The sequence below is a fragment of the Carassius auratus genome, linkage group LG44F (assembly GCF_003368295.1).
Source record: "Carassius auratus strain Wakin linkage group LG44F, ASM336829v1, whole genome shotgun sequence".
NCBI classification, from domain to species: Eukaryota; Metazoa; Chordata; class Actinopteri; order Cypriniformes; family Cyprinidae; genus Carassius; species Carassius auratus.
This window is the reverse complement of record NC_039298.1, coordinates 4,617,645-4,639,062: the sequence shown is the minus strand read 5'-3', so window position 1 is coordinate 4,639,062 and position 21,418 is coordinate 4,617,645. Positions and strand designations below refer to the sequence as shown.

General features: G+C 39.8%; 1 protein-coding gene and 1 pseudogene across 1 annotated transcript; both read left to right on the top strand.

The window, feature by feature from the left end:
* Positions 1-405: 405 nt before the first annotated feature.
* Positions 406-2,742, top strand: LOC113068359 (zona pellucida sperm-binding protein 3-like; annotated as a pseudogene).
* Positions 2,743-14,836: 12,094 nt separating this feature from the next.
* LOC113068358 (zona pellucida sperm-binding protein 3-like) lies at positions 14,837-17,190 on the top strand. Its single transcript, XM_026241085.1, has 8 exons — positions 14,837-15,402; positions 15,605-15,723; positions 15,812-15,915; positions 15,989-16,166; positions 16,546-16,663; positions 16,743-16,825; positions 16,891-16,979; positions 17,055-17,190. The coding sequence occupies exons 1-8, from the start codon at positions 14,866-14,868 to the stop codon at positions 17,123-17,125; spliced, it is 1,299 nt and encodes a 432-aa protein (XP_026096870.1). The 5' UTR covers positions 14,837-14,865; the 3' UTR covers positions 17,126-17,190.
* The last annotated feature ends 4,228 nt before the right edge of the window (positions 17,191-21,418 follow it).

The window sequence follows — 21,418 nt, the reverse complement described above, 5'->3', positions numbered from 1 at the left end:
CATAGATCTATCCTTAGCAATGTTTCTGAGGTGGAAAAAAACAGGTACGAACCACAAACTTAACATGACTGTTAAAACACATCGATTTGTCAAAAATGACACCCAGATTTCTCATGTCACTGCAGTCAGATGATGATAGACCCTCAAGGACCTGCCTAATCTTAAGGCTAATGTTGTCTGGGGCAAAAATCATCACCTCAATTTTATCTGTATTAAACAGATAAAACGTTCTTAGCTTTCTATTGGGTAGTGATGTTCTTGACTTTTCTAAATTTGGGATGAATAAACTCTACAAGCCCAGAGGAGAATCTAAGTTAATCAATTAAGCTGAAAGGGGAGGAGCCACCTTAATTCAAAGCTCTACTAAATAGCAAAGCCAACACTGATGTGCATTGTAGCATTGTGCCACAGTTTGATAGAATGGGGTTCTTGCAAGGTTTGTTAGTGTTGGTTGTGATTGTGGCTTTTGACCTGAAGAGTGCACTGGGAAGTTTGAAACACCGTCAAAGTCCAAGCAGCACAAAGCTGCAATCAGCTCCAGCTTCCAGAGTTCCTGATCTTTCTTCTCAAGGGTTCTTGAATCCTTTCCAAAAGGCTTCTCAGCTTCCGAGTCTTGACTACAGAAAATTTGCGCAAGACCCTCTTGGTCTTCAGGAGAAGCAGCTGTTGCAGGGTCCAGTCAAGCCTTTGGACTGGAAGTTTCCCATCGTTCCAGAGGTGCAACGTGAGTTGGCGGTGAACTTCCAGTTGAGGCAACCTTTGACTCCCAGTAGTTTGGCTGTTCAATGCAGTGAGAGCCGGGTTCATGTGGAGGTGAAGAAGGATATGTTTAGCAATGGTCAACTGATCCAGCCATCTGGTTTGTCTATGGGAGGCTGTCCTGTTGTTGGTGAGGACTCTGCCTCTGGGGTGCTCATCTTTGAATATGCACTACAGGACTGCAATAGTGTGCTGATGGTAAGAATGGTTACGTCTTACTGGATTACCAATAAAAACAAGGGTTCTTGATTTAGTGTTAGTCGAATGTTAAACATCCACAGAACCTTTCAGTTTCTGATACCTGGTAACTGAAAGCTGCTTTTGGGAACTGATGTTCTATGGCTGCTTTTTTTAAGTAGTTGAACAGAACCCATTTGGTAACCACTTCAGTCTCTTTCAGATGACTGAAGATGAGCTAGTCTACACCTTTGCTCTTACCTACACCCCTGTGGCATTTGCTGGCACGTCGATTACCCGTACTGGGTACAGTTGTTGGCATTCAATGCCACTATCAAAGGTAAGCGACTGACTGGATGTCTTCAAGCAGTGTTTCTTGTGGTGTTGTAACCGGAAAACGGTTTATTTGGTATCTCCTTGAACTACAGGCTCCATAATGTGAGCAGTAAAGCTTTGAGGCCAACTTGGGTTCCTTAGGCTTCAATGGAGGTTGCCGAAGACGTCTTGGTGTTCTCCATGAACCTCATGCTGGGTTTGTGTAGTTTCTTTAGATCTTAAGCCTTGTGAAATGAGGCTGTGCCTAAACCGTTATTTCCTCTTGCAGATGACTGGGCCATTCAGAGGCCTTCAAATGTGTACTACTTGGGTGACCTTATTAATATTGAGGCATCTGTGAAGGTGTACAACCACGTCCCCCTGCGTGTGTTTGTGGACCGCTGTGTGGCCACCCAAGTACCTGATGTGACTTCTGTTCCGAGATATTCCCTCATTGAAAATCATGGGTTAAAGTCCTGTCACTTCTCTAGAATGGTTTAAGTTTGTTCAGTGAGCGCTCGATCCCTGAGAATTAGGTTGAGTCAAGTGACCATCGGTTTAGCTCTTCTTGGTAAGTGCTTTTGGCATCGCTGAGAATGACTGTCCCAATGTTCATCCTACTGTAAATGGTATGTGAGATTTAAAATTTGTCTGAAGCATAGCTTGGCATTTCTGTTTTTGGTTGTTTAAGTGTGAGCTTGTGCACACTCTAATGGCTTACGTTGCCCACAATCTTTTGTGCTCTGGCTAGGAATTGGTTTGATCTACGAACCCCTACTACAGCGTTAACCACAAACATTGATGCGGGCAACTGGCTGTAAACCTGTTTTCACCCACTCTTTATCAGGTGCCTTGTGGATGCCAAGGCTACGGCTTCCAGCTCCCACTTCTTGCCTCGGACCCAGGAAGACAAGATCCGGTTCCAGCTGGAGGCTTTCATGTTCCAGGGAGGATCCAGTCCTTCTGTACGTACTACATTGACTTAATCGGAGTCCTCTTCCCATCTGCTCTGGTCTTGTGAACCCTTACCAGTGTCCCTTGCAGATCTACATAACGTGTACCGTGAAGGCCACTCTTGCTTCTGCACCCAGTGACGCTCTCCACAAATCCTGTTCCTTTTCCAATGGGTATGTTCATGCTGCTTAAGAACACGATGACGCTGCCATGTCTGATTTTTCCTTTCTTGTTGCAGGTGGCTTGCTGCTGATGGGAACCACCAGGTTTGTGCTTGCTGTTACTCAACATGTGGTCCTGAAGGGGGAAGTGATGCTCCTATTGGGGGTAGGTAGCTGCTTTAAGATTTCTTCTGACACTTCACGTGCTCTACTTGACTTGGGTATTTGCCTTTTTCAATAGGTGTTCAGTGGGAAGGCAAGGCCTCACTCGGTCCTGTAATGGTTCAAGGGCGACAGAAGACTCTAGCTTGACTTCAATAAATGGGGGTTGGAAACCCTATTGCTGAGTTTTAATAAATGCACAACCTTGTTCTTGCTTCTGCTCTTCTTGTCTAGTTTAAACACTGGTTTGTGCTCTAAAGATTAGATTCTTCTCATTGCTCGTTTTACTTGATCTTCGTGCTGCATTTGGCACCTCTGAGCTCAGATTACAAAACTATACAGGTATTCAAGGGCAGGCTTAAACAAATGGTAACGAGCAGACTGGTAGGATCTAAATATCTTTATTAAAATGGGTAGTCCTCATTTATCTCTGGCAAAATATGGAGTGCCGCAAGGATCCATCCTAGGTCCTCTATTCACTCCTTAAGGTCACAAAAAGCTGGACTTCTCGTAGTTCTTAGGATGGCAGAGTCCACTAAAAGAGGTAGAGCTCTTTTCGCATTTGGCTCCCAAGATCTGGAATCGCCTTCCAGATAATGTTCAGATACACCCTGTTTAAATCTAGATTTAAAAACCCATTTCTTTCGCCAAGCTTTTGAATTGATGTCTCTGTTTGATCGACAAATAGGTGTACTATGGACAGCTGGATTGTGTGATAAGTCTATGAACACTTACACTTGTGCAATGGACATTTTGAAAAAAAAATTGGGGTCTGGGGGGGTCCCTACAGGTCCTCAGAGATGGTAGTTCCCAGGAACTTGAAGCTGGAGACCCGTTCAACCATCCTGTGGATGGGGTCATGTGTGCTTCCTTTCTTTTTTCTGAAGACCACAATGAGCTCATTTGTTTTACTGGTGTTAAGGAGCAGGTTGTTGTCAACACACCATACAGCCAGGAGTTGTGTCTCCTCCCTAAATGTGGGGAAATCGGTAGTCATTCTGTCCCTTTTCTCTTTCTAGAAGGAAAAGCTCCCTTCTCAGTAGGGAAGTTAACTTAATCTTTGAAGAGAACTACTGTGAACTTGGTTTAAGCTCAGTTTAAAGAATTAAGTTGAATCTGTTGCCCGTGACGCTATAAATTCTTCTGCCGATCGGAGTCTCTGCCCCAAGGGTTCCACCTGAACACCCACTTCCCAGAAGGCAAGGCAAGTTTATTTATATAGCACATTTCGTACACAATGGTAATTCAAAGTGCTTTACATAAAAGAAAGTAAAATAATCATGTGTGTGGGTCCATGCACATGCTGAATCAGGTCAAAGGTGTTTAGAACCGTTATCATTTATTTTGTAGTTTTGTTTTCTGCATTATCTATGTGAATATTAAAATCCCCTGCAATTGCAAAACAGTCAAACTCTGAGGATATTATTGATAACATTTCTGTGACCTCTTCAACAAAGGCTGGAGAGTATTTTGGAGGCTTGTAATAAAATAATAATAAACCGAATGCGTGGAGCACCTTTCAGCACAATCCCTATATATTCGAAAGACAAGTACTGACCAAATGACACTTGCTTGCATTGATATACATCTTTAAATGCTACACCCCCACCTCTCCTAACAGTCCTGCAAACACTCATGTAAGTGAAGTTAGGAGGGGCTGCTTCATTTAGGATTGTTGCACTGCAGCTGTCTTCTAGCAATGTTTCATTTAGAAACATAAAATCTGCTTCGACCCTGGTCGCATCCGCTCGTCCCTCTGAGTGGCCTCGGACCACTCTAATATCGCCGTCCCTCTCAGCCGGGAGGGGACAGCTGAGAGGACAGCCGTTCCCATGGCTCCTCCAGAAGCTTTCGTTTCGTTGTTTTCTTTTCTTTTCTTTACTAAGTTTATTAAAATATTCGCCTCTCCACACAAGGAAGACAAATTCTGGAACATTGTTTGTTGAACCTTTCAAATACCGCGCGATTCAGCAGCAGCCCCGGGCCGGAAGACAAAGAGACCACGCTCACGGCCAAGCTCCAGGGCAGCTCACACGCGTGTCCCACATCTGGCGTCACACAGAGACACTTGCAAGTATCGTTTTTAAATTGAGTAACTAAATTTATCATAATGATAGAATAATGTTTTCATGGCCAGAGAATATTTTTCCTTGAATTATAAGAAGTGAAAACTTTATTGAAAATGTATAAGTTAATCTTACGGCCGTTTGCTGGACAAACCACTGTTTGATTTGCAGTAATTTACAGTAAGAGATATCACTATAACTGATTTGAAGAATGGAATATTGACATATTAATGAGTAAATTACAGTGCCCTGTAATGAGTTATTGGTATATGCAATTGAGCTATTTTTCATCTTCAATAAAATTTAGTGTAACTGTCATATGACTCAACTCAACTCAACTTTTATTTATAAAGCACTTTCAAAACCATTAGAATGGACCAAAGTGCTGTCCATAAGTAGGCTGATCAACAAGTGCTTTAAAAACAAACATCAACACCTTATATTGTATTCTGTATCTAACAGGTAGCCAGTGAAGGGATATCAATAAAGGTGTTATGTGATCCTGTTTTCTGGTATTTGTTAAAAATCTCACTGCAGCATTCTGGACACACTGAAGACGAGTAACCAGTGATTCACTTATGCCCAGATAAAGAGAATTACAATAATCCAGCCGGGTTGAAACAAAGGCATGCACAACAATCTCCAAGTCCTTGTACGAAAGAATTGGTTTCAGTTTAGACAATTTTCTTAAATGAAAGAAAGATGATTTCACAACGCTGTTAACTTGGCGGTCAAAGCGTAATTCCGAATCGAGAAATACTCCAAGGTTCTTTACATAACTTTGCATATTGTTGGACAGTAGTCTATTATTTCCAGCCGGAGCATTCCCAAACTCGTTGTTCCCAAACATAATAAACTCAGTCTTATCCTCATTTAATTGTAAAAAATTATTAGCTAGCCATCCCTTTACCTCAGTCAAGCACTTATAAAAATTAGTAAAATATGCACAACCATCACACTCCAAAGGAAGGTACAATTGTAAATCATCAGCATAGAGGTTATAGTTAATATTATGCTGCTTAAAAATAGACCCCAGGGGTAACATATACAGAGAAAACAGAGTCGGACCAAGGATTGATCCCTGAGGAACCCCCCAAGAAATAGCAGCAGATGCAGAGACATAATTTCCAATTTTAACAGAGCATGTCCTGTCATGCAAATACGAGGAAAGCCACTTAAGGGCTACACCATTGATCCCTACATAATCTCTAAGGCGGTCTATTAAAACTGCGTGATCTAAAGTATCAAAGGCTGCACTTAAATCTAGCATCATTAAGGCAACACTTTTCCCGGAGTCAATACTTAACAAAATATCATTTGTAACCTTCAATAGTGCTGATTCTGTGCTATGTTTGGTCCTAAATCCAGACTGAAAAATATCCATTATGTTATTTACAATCAAGAAATCTGTAAGTTGATTATGGACAACTTTCTCTAAAATCTTATTCATAAAAGGCAATTTTGAAATAGGTCTGAAATTTTTTAACTCATGTGAATCCAAGTTATGTTTTTTTAATACCGGCTCAATAACAGCATGCTTAAACCCTGAAGGTACAATTCCCTGATATAAACTACTATTGATAATCAGAAGTATATTAGGTCCAATAGTGTCTACAACCTCTTTAAACAATCGCGACGGGAGAACGTCATAAAATGAGGTAGTTGGCTTTAAATGCATTATTATCTTTTCCAACTCAACTAATGTAATAGATGCAAATTTACTTAAACAACGAGAAGGATTAATTATATCAGCTACAACATTGCCTACAGGCACAATATTCGAACGAATAAGAACAACCTTATCAATAAAATATTTTAAAAAACTATCACACAGATCATTAGACGGGAAAGGAAAATAGTTGATAGAAGGACTCAATACTTTATCTATAGTTGAAAATAGTACCTTTGGATTATTTGCATTATGTGATATAATTCGCGAAAAATATGAAGATCTAGCGGCTCTAACAGCGTTTTGATAATTTGATAGAGATATGAGATATATATTAATCATATTCCTGATTAATTATTCAAATTCCCTATATATCATTTCAGTTAATTATTATGTACAACCCAGTGTGGCAACATTATTGGTGGATATAACGCGCGCATTTCAAACGTCGTTTTGTGAGCAATCAATCTGTGTATATGGTTTTTTATAATTTCTGAAATTATGTACTTGTGAGATAGGTCGCAAGACGCGAACTCACTCCTAACTGACTGAGGCAAAAAACTGATCAGTCAGCACGTTAGGTATTTATAGAAACTTAACAGTATAGTCACTGTTATTTTTAATGAAAGTAAACTGCAGTATAATGTTAAAACGTCTCCTGTTAAGAAAGACCAAGATCTTTTTACAGTGAGAACATTTTAATATGAATAATTAAAAGATGAAGAAATCTTGTATTAGTTGCAACATGTAAATCTGAACATGAGCGATGTTCCTCTGATTCAGTTAAAAAGGCCTTGCTTATTAAATATCGTTATTGAATTTGTGGTGAACCACAGCGATATTCAAAAATAAACAATAAAAACTCCTGGTCTAAAATTGGCTTAGCTCCCCGATTTTAAACCTAAAACATTTAAATCATAAGTGCTATTTTGATAAATGTCTATGGGAGCCAACAGATGGAAAATTCCTGACAATCATTTGCATTTACAGCTTTGCTCGTGGGAATATTATTACAAGGAAACAAAATAATTGTTTCCTTCCTTTGACTGTTTACATTTACTTTGAGTTTGGTTCAAACATGATTTGAATTAAAATGTAATTGTTTAATAGTGGAAATCTAGATGTTTCAGGTCAACTACTGATTGAACCACTTAGAAGGTAAGCCATCTAGTTGCAGTCTCCTGTTAAATCGACTAACAGATCTCTGTCTTTTCCATTCTGTTTTGAATTCAATTTCCACTTTTACCCTTTTTGATTAATTACACCCTGTTTGAATAATTTCATAATTACTAATGATACCTTACAGCCATCATTGGTTATTATAGGATATTATTCAGATTTTCCTTTTAATTCTTACATGCTTATTTTACATTTTGATTTAAACCAGTTTTGAATTTTTAATTTGAATTAAGTTTCTGCTCACCAGGTTAAGCACAGAGAGACAGTACTTCCCCCTTGTGGTGAAAACCAGCTACTTCTTCTCCCGTGTTCCATTCCTGTCTTTTATTTTGATTTTTATTATTTTTCTTCTCTCTTTTGGCTTTTTATTTTGATAATTACCATTAGTATCATAATTCCTTTTCTCTGTTTTATCATTATTAGGTAAAGCTGTTACCTTTCCTTTCTACATATATATTTACTCAATGATGTTAAACAAACCAAACCTTAATTAACTTTAAGTTTCCTTTGTTCATCCTTTGTGTATTTGATTGTAGAACTCCCTTGGTGATTGGACAGTCATCTCAGGTTTCCAGTGAGCAAGGCTGCCCGACCGGTGTTACCGACACTGGCTGTGAGTGAAATTCGGTTCCTATTGTCTCTGTCCGTTAGCGGCACGCAGTGGAGACAGCAATTTGGCACTCCAAAGATTGTGTTAAAAGTTACAAGCTGTTCGAGAGGGCGCAACGCCAGAGTAACGGAGGACCGGGGACACTGCGGTTGAATGTTTGGGGAGCGCCGGAGAGGTTGACCAAGCCACTGGTTTCCACCTGAATTACTTCAATTCACCCAGGTGAACCAAAAATGATAAAACCCATCCACTTATTATAAGCCACAAAATATTAGATATTCCCCCAGATATATTTTAAGTGTTTGACACTTTTGCTTCTTTTAGCCACACCATATTTCTAGGTTTCCTACCCAGATAGCCCACTCACCTGTTGGCCCTATCTTAAAACCTAGCAGTAGGCTTAGGCCTCCTTATTCTCACTAACACATTGTGTTTCTATTGTTTTTATCTCATTTCAAGTGTTGTGTTTCACTTTGATCTTTTTCTATCCTCTGTTCTGTTGTGATTTGTTTCTTTCATTTCACAGAGAGACAGTAACCTGTGAGAGCCACCAAGGAAGCTTAATAGTAGAGCGACAACCAGCAGCCGGTGTCATCACGTGACCCGCTAGGCTACTGCCTGTCAAATCTCCATTTCAGGTCCTTCGTTGACCCAAGTTAATTGGCTACTGAACTGTCTGACTGTTTGCATCAGTTAGTCCCAAAATTCTCATAAACGGCACAGCCCGTATGAATATAGCTCGTTAACCGTAAAACGAACTTGCATTGGTCTTTTTGTGTGTGTGTGCTGTGCTTCTCTCACCAACAGTGAAGCCTGGATGTTCCAGTCATCCAGTCCAGCAGTCCACGGGGGCCACCTCTCGACATGGTTGAAAGCAGTGACGACCCCCTTCCTGCCCAAGGACGCCAGTAACCTGCAGCACTCAGAGCAATTAAACACCAAGCTAGATGAATGGAGCATATCGACCTTGAACAGCAAGCAGCAACGCTTAAGCTTCAAGCGGAGGAGGCCTGGAAGGACCAGGCCCCAACCCAGAGTCGTCTTGATCAGCTCCTCCTCGAGACCCAGAACCAGCGCGAGAAAGAGGACGACACAGATCCAGAGCTACAGAAAGGAGTGCCCTGCAAGATCTTCGCTTCGACACAGATCAAAGAGAACAGCTGGAGAGAGAAGCCAGAAAAGAACTCAACAAAAACTCCAGCAAGGTGACGCTCTTTTTAGGAGAGCAGAGACTGAACTGAAAGAAATAGACTATAAAACCTGGGCCTGCAAAACACACTTGCAAGCGGCCCGAGCTAAAATCAACGAGCTTACTCTTCAGAGAGACGAGCTCCAAGATGAACTTGACACTGTTCACACAGAACTGAGACAATATCACAGAGAAGTGAAGTGACATTCAGCCAAGTATGGTGACCCATACTTAGAATTTGTGCTCTGCATTTAACCCATCCGAAATGCACACACACAGAGCAGTGAACACACACAAACACACTGTGAACACACACCCGGAGCAGTGGGCAGCCATTCATGCAGCAGCGCCCGGGGAGCAGTTGGGGGTTCGATGCCTTGCTCAAGGGCACCTAAGTCGTGGTATTGAAGGTGGAGAGAGAGCTGTTCATGCACTACCCCACCCACAATTCCGTCCGGCCCGAGACTAGAACTCACAGCCCTTCGATTGGGAGTCCAACCCTCTAACCATTAGGCCACGACTTCCTCCAAAGTGTGGCTCAGAGTGGCTGGATCGGAGATACCCACGCCACAAAGTTTCTCCCGGCCCACCACTCCAACCCTTTCAGCCAAGAACCCAGAGCTGAAAAAGGGGGTGTAAGCTCATGGCTCAAGAAATCACCAGCCAGCTTACAAGAACACCTGTCACCAACGGAGGGGAGAGAACCCTTCCAGAGAACGCATGTCACTAAACCCTGCACTACTCATAGAGAACTTGACAAGCTAGCCAGAAGCATCTCTACATTCAATCCAGATTCTGCAGGAGGACATGACGTTCATGCTTCTTTACAAGACATTGGCTTTCACTTGCAAACTGTCACCAACGTGACAGATGTGAACACATTGTACCTGTTAAAAATCATGTCCAGCCGCGATGTGCATTGTTTTCTGGATCCTCAACCAGAGACTGTCAAAGCGTACTACCAGCAACTGCTACAAACTTTGATTCTTGAATTCTCTGATCCAGACTTAGACCATGGGCTCCTTATTGCAATGGACCTCAAACAGGGCCGACTTGAAAACCCACAGAATTTCTATAGTCAGCTACAAAAAGCCTACTTCGGAGCATGCAACGAACCAGGTATGGAACAGGATGTCGACTTAAAAACTCTGTTCCTCCGAGACCTACGTGCCAGTTGGAGTTTTGATCTCAGAGTCCCAGCATGTCCGCGTAACATGACTACACAAGAGTTACGGAACTTAACCCACAAAGCTTGCACCAAGCAAAAGACTATTTATGAAAAGACTGTGAAAAAAACCCAAATCTCTGTCTCTGAGCACTGCTTGGAGTTAACCCTTGAGTTGCGCACTACAACATTTAAATTATTTATGACAAGAAATTCCAGAGTCACGTGGGCGAGCCTCAAAGGAGAAACGAAACCCCCCACATTCCTGAACACACACACACACCAACTTTTCTTAATAATAAAGTCCTTAATAATATGTATTTTGAATATGTTTGTGCGTTGTATAAAATGGTTAATCCTTGTTATGTGAAGAGTATAAGTTGCTAGCTTATACTTTGGAAATGTTTATCCTAATTTTAATGTTCTCAAATAAGAATCATGAGTCTGTAACCCTACCCCTAACCATCTCTTAAAACTTTATGACCCCACTGGGCAACAGGACAGGAAAGAGCCCGTTCACCGGTACCTTTTTCTCAATGTATCCTAAACTATTACTTTTTCAATGTGGTCTCAATGTATTAAGTATTGCTTTTGGTGCATTAGAGATTCCCCATATAAATTGGAGAATCTACAGTTTTTATCGTGTGCTAATCAAACGCTAAATGTGTGTAATTCTGCATTTGAATGTAACTTCATGTTTTATCAGTTATATATGTACTGTTTGGTGTTTTTGGAATTGTCATATTGTGACCCAACTATGTGTGATTTGTAGTTTGATGTATTATTAGTTCAATTCTTAAAAACCCATATATTCATGATTGCCTCCGAACCGCTCACATTACGAGTCAATGAAGTGTCTGATCTTTAGCTACATGCTGTTTAAATTGAGTAACTAAATTTATCATAATGATAGAATAATGTTTTCATGGCCAGAGAATATTTTTCCTTGAATTATAAGAAGTCATAATTTTATTGAAAATTGATAAGTTAATCTTACGGCCGTTTGCTGGAAAAACCACTGTTTGATTTGCAGTTATTTACAGTAAGAGATATCACTATAACTGATATGAAGAATTGAATATTGACATATTAATGAGTAAATTACAGTGAGTTATTGAGTTATATGAGTTATTGGTATAGGCAATTGAGCTATTTTTCATCTTCAATAAAATTTAGTGTAACTGTCATATGAGATATATATTAATCATATTCCTAAATTAATTATTCAAATTCCCTATATATCATTTGAGTTAATTATTATGTACAACCCAGTGCGGCTACAAGGGTTTTACATGTTGTTGGTTTAGATGATTTAACAAGTTACAGCTGTCAGCAGAGCTAAATTATATCCCATTGTAAACAACTATATTTTTCATTCAGAAAATAAATGTTCTAAATTGTACAGTTATTGTACAGATAGGACAGCACTGACAAACTTACATAGAAAATGTTATTTTGGCATTATTGTTTATGTTTTTTAAAGTGTTAACAATTAAATTGATTCTGCAAATCAACCCATTTTATTGTTCTAAATGTATAATTTGTTAGGTAAATAATTCATTTATTTCACTTACATCTCCAATGTAGCCACAACAGAGCCACAAGAGAGCGTCATGTTTCAAGTGATGGTTTTGTGGATGCATCAAAATGTATTTCTGGAATAAATCGTAAAGATGGATGGATTTTAAGAGAATCACAGTGTTGACTCAGAACATCTAAAAAGTTTCAGTCACTGTTAGATGTGGAGACTGAATACATCTAAAATATTTCTAGTTCCTCAATCTTTCTAAAAAAAAAAATGTTGGAAATATACTGATCAATATCTCTCACTATGAAATCTCCACACATTACAAGGATTGACTTGCACTGAAGTAAAAATTCACAGTAAAAAAAAAGGGATAATAATGTTTTATCCCACTTGTTGTACCTGAACAATTACATGTGACTTCTGGGCTGCTTTGTCCCTCTATTTTGCCAATTTACTAATGTTTTCCTTTCTACTCATTTATATTTAGGTATACATGATGTTGCCATTACACATATGAAGATTAAAGTCTCAGATTCATATGTAATAAAGTTTAGTAAGTAAAGTTTATTTGTATGGCACACAAGGAAGGGTCATAAAGTGCTGCACAGTAATATAAAAATAGACAATAAAATAAAATAACAACTGTACAAATACACCTAGTACAACACTACAACTATAAATTCCATAAAACTTCAATAACAAACTAATCATATTGTTAATTAAAAGCTTGTCCAAAAAGATGAGTCTTTAAGTGTTTTTTAAAAGATTCCACAGAACTCATAGTTTTCAGAGCTAAAGGGAGCGAGTTCCAGAGCCTTGGAGCCACAACACAGAAAGCACGGTCACCTCTTTTCTTAAGATGTGTTCTGGGAACAATTAAAAGATCTTGGCCTGAAGACCTCAAAGACTGACATGGAGTATATGCAATAGATCCTGGATGTAAGATGGTGCTTGACCATGCAAGGCTCCCTAAGTAATGACCAGGGCCCGTATTCATAAAGAATCTTAATGCAAAAAGTAGCTCCTAGTGACAAAATTCTAAAAAAAATTCTTAGAAATGTTGAAATTAAAGAAAAAATCCTAGTAAAGAAAAAAAGTAATTCAGAAAGCATCTTAACCCTTAAAAGAGGTCTTAAGCTCAAACTTGTTAGGAGCACAGACAAGGACTTTTTTTAAGAGGATTAAGAGTTTCTTTAGCAGAGGAGAAAATGGCAGAAAGACGAAGAGGCAGAAATAATGTGTTGCAGACAATGGATGACAGTGAGTAAATAAGACGTTATAGATTAGATCGTGCAGGGATCATGTTTGTGACTGATCTTATTAGAGACGTGCTAACATCTCCGACACAGCGCAGAAATGCCATAGCGCCAGAAATTAAAGTTATCACTACATTACGATATTTGGCAACCGGAAAAATGCAACAATTCAATAGTCATGATTTGGGTCTGTCACAACCTTCTGTAAGCAGAGTGATCACACAAACAATAACATCACTTTCAGAACATCTTATTGTGTCGCAGTTAATTTAGTTTCCACTGGACATTCCCACCTTGCAGGCTTATAGGTGTGCACAAACTGGGGGAATGAACTGTTAATAGTTTGTGCTATATGCTCCATGTCTGCTTCTTGTCCCTTGCTGTGATACCCGGCCTGAATTTTCCTTTAAGAATGGCCTTGTGTTCATCCACTAACTGGGCTAACAGTAAACACTGTTCCTCTGTCCAGTTTGGCTTTCTCGCCCTTCTTGGTTTTGATTCCAAGTTTGATACATTAAAACTAACATTCAAACTGCAACTTAAATAGGACAGCAATCACTGTAATTGGAAAGAGTGGAACAATTTTTATCATTCGAAGCCAATCAAATACCTTATAGGAAATTAAAAGCATGGTAAATAAAAAAAAAAATGATTTATATACACACATATTGTGTGTGTGTGTGTGTGTGTGTGTGTGTGTGTGTGAGAGAGAGAGAGAGAGAGAGAACGGTCAAATAGGAAAAATTACTCATTTAAATTCAAAGTGAAAATTAGAATAGACCTATACTTAAAATCACTCTTTTTTTCCTTCTTGGACAACCAACCAATCACAGTCTTCAAAAGATTGTGTCATACATAGCAACAGGGTCAACCCCGCCTCCTCACTAAGATGAAAGTTTTTGTCTTTTCCCTACTTAGAGTTGCTCTCAGATCGGTCTCGAATCGCTCTTAAGCTAAGACTCCTACGTAAAAGTTTTTAAGCTAAATTAAGAGTTTTCTGAGAGGATTTTGAAAATTTGAAAATGCACTCTATATCCACATGAACACATGATATGTAAAAATTGATAGCCTGAATGCACTATAAGTTGCTTTGGATAAAAGCGTCTGCTAAATGCATACATTTAATTTAAATTTAATAATTTAATATCCAACAGGAAGCCAATGGAGGCCCTTCAGCACAGGAGTAATGTGTGATCTCCTGCTGGTCCTAGTAATAAAAGGATGAACAAGCATATCCCTCTCTTTTTAAAAAAAACATAGATCTAACCTTAGCAATGTTTCTGAGGTGGAAAAAAACAGGTACGAACCACAAACTTAACATGACTGTTAAAACACATCGATCTGTCAAAAATGACACCCAGATTTCTCATGTCACTGCAGTCAGATGATGATAGACCCTCAAGGACCTGCCTAATCTTAAGGGTAATGTTGTCTGGGTCAAAAATCATCACCTCTGTTTTATCTGTATTAAGCAGAAAAAACGTTCTTAGCTTTCTATTGGGTAGTGATGTTCTTGACTTTTCTAAATTTGGGATGAATAAACTCTACAAGCCCAGAGGAGAATCAAAGTTAATCAATTAAGCTGAAAGGGGAGGAGCCACCTTAATTCAAAGCTCTACTAAATAGCAAAGCCAAGACTGATGTGCATTGTAGGATTGTGCCACAGTTTGTTAGAATGGGGTTCTTGCAAGGTGTGTTAGTGTTGGTTGTGATTGTGGCTTTTGACCTGAAGAGTGCACTGGGAAGTTTGAAACACCGTCAAAGTCCAAGCAGCACAAAGCCGCAATCAGCTCCAGCTTCCAGAGTTCCTGATCTTTCTTCTCAAGGGTTCTTGAATCCTTTCCAAAAGGCTTCTCAGCTTCCGAGTCTTGACTACAGAAAATTTGTGCAAGACCCTCTTGGTCTTCAGGAGAAGCAGCTGTTGCAGGGTCCAGTCAAGCCTTTGGACTGGAAGTTTCCCATCGTTCCAGAGGTGCAACGTGAGTTGGCGGTGAACTTCCAGTTGAGGCAACCTGTGACTCCCAGTAGTGTGGCTGTTCAATGCAGTGAGAGCCGGGTTCATGTGGAGGTGAAGAAGGATATGTTTAGCAATGGTCAACTGATCCAGCCATCTGGTTTGTCTATGGGAGGCTGTCCTGTTGTTGGTGAGGACTCTGCCTCTGGGGTGCTCCTCTTTGAATATGCACTACAGGACTGCAATAGTGTGCTGATGGTAAGAATGGTTACGTCTTACTGGATTACCAATAAAAACAAGGGTTCTTGATTTAGTGTTAGTCGAATGTTAAACATCCACAGAACCTTTCAGTTTCTGATACCTGGTAACTGAAAGCTGCTTTTGGGAACTGCTGTTCTATGGCTGCTTTTTTTAAGTAGTTGAACAGAACCCATTTGGTAACCATTTCATTCTCTTTCAGATGACTGAAGATGAGCTAGTCTACACCTTTGCTCTTACCTACACCCCTGTGGCATTTGCTGGCACGTCGATTACCCGTACTGGGGGTGCAGTTGTTGGCATTCAATGCCACTATCAAAGGTAAGCGACTGACTGGATGTCTTCAAGCAGTGTTTCTTGTGGTGTTGTAACCGGAAAACGGTTTATTTGGTATCTCCTTGAACTACAGGCTCCATAATGTGAGCAGTAATGCTTTGAGGCCAACTTGGGTTCCTTATGCTTCAATGGAGGTTGCCGAAGACGTCTTGGTGTTCTCCATGAACCTCATGCTGGGTTTGTGTAGTTTCTTTTAGATCTTAAGCCTTGTGAAATGAGGCTGTGCCTAAACCGTTCTTTCCTCTTGCAGATGACTGGGCCATTCAGAGGCCTTCAAATGTGTACTACTTGGGTGACCTTATTAATATTGAGGCATCTGTGAAGGTGTACAACCACGTCCCCCTGCGTGTGTTTGTGGACCGCTGTGTGGCCACCCAAGTACCTGATGTGACTTCTGTTCCGAGATATTCCCTCATTGAAAATCATGGGTAAAGTCCTGTCACTTCTCTAGAATGGTTTAAGTTTGTTCAGTGAGCGCTCGATCCCTGAGAATTAGGTTGAGTCAAGTGACCATCGGTTTAGATCTTCTTGGTAAGTGCTTTTGGCATCGCTGAGAATGACTGTCCCAATGTTCATCCTACTGTAAATGGTATGTGAGATTTAAAATTTGTCTGAAGCATAGCTTGGCACTTCTGTTTTTGGTTGTTTAAGTGTGAGCTTGTGCACACTCTAATGGCTTACGTTGCCCACAATCTTTTGTGCTCTGGCTAGGAATTGGTTTGATCTACGAACCCTTACTACAGCGTTAACCACAAACATTGATGCGGGCAACTGGCTGTAAACCTGTTTTCACCCACTCTTTATCAGGTGCCTTGTGGATGCCAAGGCTACGGCTTCCAGCTCCCACTTCTTGCCTCGGACCCAGGAAGACAAGATCCGGTTCCAGCTGGAGGCTTTCATGTTCCAGGGAGGATCCAGTCCTTCTGTACGTACTACATTGACTTAATCGGAGTCCTCTTCCCATCTGCTCTGGTCTTGTGAACCCTTACCAGTGTCCCTTGCAGATCTACATAACGTGTACCGTGAAGGCCACTCTTGCTTCTGCACCCAGTGACGCTCTCCACAAATCCTGTTCCTTTTCCAATGGGTATGTTCATGCTGCTTAAGAACACAATGACGCTGCCATGTCTGATTTTTCTTTTCTTGTTGCAGGTGGCTTGCTGCTGATGGGAACCACCAGGTTTGTGCTTGCTGTGACTCAACATGTGGTCCTGAAGGGGGAAGTGATGCTCCTATTGGGGGTAGGTAGCTGCTTTAAGATTTCTTCTGACACTTCACGTGCTCTACTTGACTTGGGTATTTGCCTTTTTCAATAGGTTTTCAGTGGGAAGGCAAGGCCTCACTCGGTCCTGTAATGGTTCAAGGGCGACAGAAGACCCTAGCTTGACTTCAATAAATGGGGGTTGGAAACCCTATTGCTGAGTTTTAATAAATGCACAACCTTGTTCTTGCTTCTGCTCTTCTTGTCTAGTTTAAACACTCTGGGTTTGTGCTCTAAAGATTAGATTCTTCTCATTGCTCATTTTACTTTATCTTAGTGCTGCATCTGGCACCTCTGAGCTCAGATTACAAAACTATACAGGTATTCAAGGGCAGGCTTAAAGATATTTAGATCCTACCAGTCTGCTCGTTACCATTTGTTTATTTAAATGGGTAGTCCTCATTGATCTCTGGCAAAATATGGAGTGGCGCAAGGGTCCATCCTAGGTCCTCTATTCCCCTCCCCCATTAGCCCAATTTTAAAGTCTCTGCCTTGGCAATCTATGTTCCATATCAGTTACAAATTATTACTACTGCCTGTAAGGCCTTAAATGGTTTAACTCCAGTGTACCTAACTAGCCTTCTACAACACTACAATCCATCTCACTCCTTACGGTCACAAAAAGCTGGACTTCTGGTAGTTCTTAGGATGGCAAAGTCCACTAAAAGAGGTAGAGCTCTTTTCGCATTTGGCTCCCAAGATCTGGAATAGCCTTCCAGATAATGTTCAGATACACCCTCTCGGTTTAAATCTAGATTTAAAAACCCTTTTCTTTCACCAAGCTTTTGAATTATGTCTCTGTTTGATAGACAAATAGGTGTACTATGGACAGAGCTGGGCAGATTACTTATGAGTTGTAATTATTTACCGATTAAATGAGAAATTGTAGTCAGTAATATCTGTTACACTGTTGGTAACGTAATCTGATTACATTTGTGCTAACCCTTATTTGATATCACATATATTCAGTTAGTTTTTATTTTTTTATCTACAGGTCCTTCTCAAAAAATTAGCATATTGTGGTAAGTTCATTATTTTCCATAATGTAATGATAAAAATTAAGCTTGCATATATTTTAGATTCATTGCACACCAACTGAAATATTTAAGGTCTTTTGTTGTTTTAATACTGATGATTTTGGCATACAGCTCATGAAAACCCAAAATTCCTATCAAATTATAATTTTTCATCCGACCAATAAAGTGTTTTTAATACAAAAAAAGACAACCTTCAAATAATTATTTTCAGTTATGCACTCAATACTTGGTCGGGAATCCTTTTGCAGAAATGACTGCTTCAATGCGGCGTGGCATGGAGGCAATCAGCCTCTGGCACTGCTGAGGTGCTATGGAGGCCCAGGATGCTTTGATTGCAACATTAAGCTCATCCAGAGTGTTGGGTCTTGCGTCTCTCAACTTTCTCTTCACAATATCCCACAGATTCTCTATGGGGTTCAGGTCAGGAGAGTTGACAGGCCAATTGAGCACCGTAATACCATGATCAGTAAACCATTTACCAGTGGTTTTGCACTGTGAGCAGGTGCCAGGTCGTGCTGAAAAACGAAATCTTCATCTCCATAAAGCTTTTCAGCAGATGGAAGTGCTCCAAAATCACCTGATAAATAGCTGCATTGACCCTGCCCTTGATAAAACACAGTGGACCAACACCAGCAGCTGACATGGCACCCCAGACCATCACTGACTGTGGGTACTTGACACTGGACTTCAGGCATTTTGGCATTTCCTTATCCCCAGTCTTCCTCCAGACTCTGGCACCTTGATTTGTGTTTTTGAAAAATCTTTGCACATAATCATATACAAAACCTTAGGGAGGTATTTCCTTTCCATCAAAGAAGGCTTGTATGCAGATGAAGTAAGCCTTCTTTCCTACCTGCCGAGCAGCCTCCACTTTTGGCCATTGTTGTCTGTGTATAGCTTTGTCCATAGTAGTTAAATCTTCTCCAAACCGTAGATCCTTGGACTTCAGGTAGGTGCTGGTTTTCGCCGCTTTCCAAAGCATATCTCGTATGGATCTGGACACGAACTGGATGATGACGGTTCCTCTATCGTGGCATTTCCATCAAATTTTCTTCCGAGCCAGTGTACTATGCCTACATCTTGTTGTATTTTAGTGGTTAGCTCTGGAAGAATTGCACAACATATATCCACCACTTGTGCCGTTACGTCTTCACCGGTCTGCTCAGTCAGACCGTACAAACTCAAATTCAATCTTTATTTGTACCGTTCTATTTCGTTAAGCCTGGAATCGAGGTCCGACATTTTCTTGGTATGCGCATCACTGACCTAATGCATCGCCTTCGTGTCCTTTTTCAAAGTTTTCACCTCATCTTTGACATCCTTTACTTAATTGAAAAGGAATTCTCTCATTTTCTTCCAAGCTTCAATGCTCACCGTATTTGCTCTTAAGAGCTCCTCTAATCCGTTGACTCTTTCATTTATGCAACGCATGATGTTTTCTTGAATTTCAGACAGAGATGGTTAATTTTTACTTTTCTTCGGATCAGGGGTGCTGGGAGTTGAATCCGGTAAAGAAACTCTCATGCCTTGCACTACATATGCGTGCTCTGTTTGAATGTCAGTGCTGCAAACTTGCATTTGATCATCTTTATCCTTCATCATTGTCAGCGACTTTGTTAGGCTTTTCTTTTTAACTTTAACGTTACTCTCCCTCTCTCGTTTTTCCGCCATTCAGTGCAGTCTTTCCGGGTTAATTACAGCGTTCAAAAGTACTTTACAGCAACTATTCGTGTTAATTGTCTTGTAAATAATAAAATCTTACATTTAGATGTCGAATTGGTCAATTTATTAAACAAAAAGAACGATATGAGGTGAAGGAACAAACTTTTTCCTCAGCATCTCAAAACTACCTCCTCACCGGTTGCCATCTTGCGCGCCCCAGGAGCCACATGATGCTGATGCAAGCTGTGAGACGTGACGTGTTCACTGCTCATAGGCCAATCAGAATCAAGTTCTAGCCTTGAAAAGCGGTCGCATTACAACTGCAACGAAATTCAATATGTTAAATAATAAAACATCTAAGCGTAAAGGAGGGGCCGAAAGTTGAGAGAGAGAAAAACGACAAGCACTTGAGGCAGATACCACCAAATGTGTCAAGATAAAAGGCAAAAGACTTAAGTGAAGACGTCAGCAGGACGGGACTTGACTGCTGAGGCGAGACAGAAATGTAATGACACACGTAGGCTAATCCACCACTCAATGATCTATATACATGACATTTAAAATTCTCAGCTCTCAGGTTCTGTCCATTTTATTACAAAATTCAGACAATACCTTTTTGTCGTTAGAAAATGTGACGTGACAGATCGCTTTAGTGCCTCAGTTCAAGTAAACCGATCATCTGTTACTTTCTGTTTAAAGATACAGTACAACTTACCGAATGCCTCAAAAACAATATCGATCTATCAGTCATCAGTCAAAACAGCAGGAGAACAATTAGGTCACAGAATGTTATATTTACCTCAAGAAAGCCATTTAAAGACCATAGCAGGTTAGATGAGAAAAATAGCCATGAGAAAGGAGTATTTTGCTAAATATGTGCACTATAGTACATATTTATTATATTTTCACCTGTCATTAAATAATTGTTACTATAATGAAAACTGCATTATATTTCATTTTAACTAATAAACTTTAATAATACCAGCTGATGCTCTATGTCTCTGTATGTTTACAGCATTTATGTGAGATATATTTTTTTCAATTTGTAATCAGTTGAGAAAAAAAATCCCTTAAAGTGCAAGGCACAAGCCTTATACCTGTCGGTCTGTGTCATTAATGTGAACAAAAGACAAAGAGAAATAACAGCTTTAACAAGGATATATATGTATGTACTTCATCTACAGCGATATCATTGACTTGATTGCAAATAAATCCACAGACACTATTTAACTGAAGAGAGATGACATCACTGAATTCAATGATGAACTGCCTTTAACTGTCATTTTGCATTATTGACACACTGTTTTCCTAATGAATGTTGTTCAGTTGCTTTGACACAATGTATTTTGTTTTAAAGCGCTATAGAAATAAAGGTGACTTGACTTGACTTGTATGTATGTATGTATATTTATATATGTGTGTGTGTGTTAAATGAAGTATTTTACATTTGATTATGCAATATCTGTACCTGGAAAAGCTGCTATTTATGATAATTTTTTCTTATTTTATTGCTGACTGTTCACTTGTCTTCATTAATGTTTGAACTTAGTGTTTTCTGTGGTATTGAAATTGAAATTGTGAAATGAGATTGCAACTTATTTACAAAGAAAACAATAGCAATTTTATTTTTATTTATGTATCTATTTTTGGCAGGGCAAGTACAATTTTTGAACCCTAGCATTGAGCTCTGCATTTGAATACTAAGCCAGTCTACTTCAAG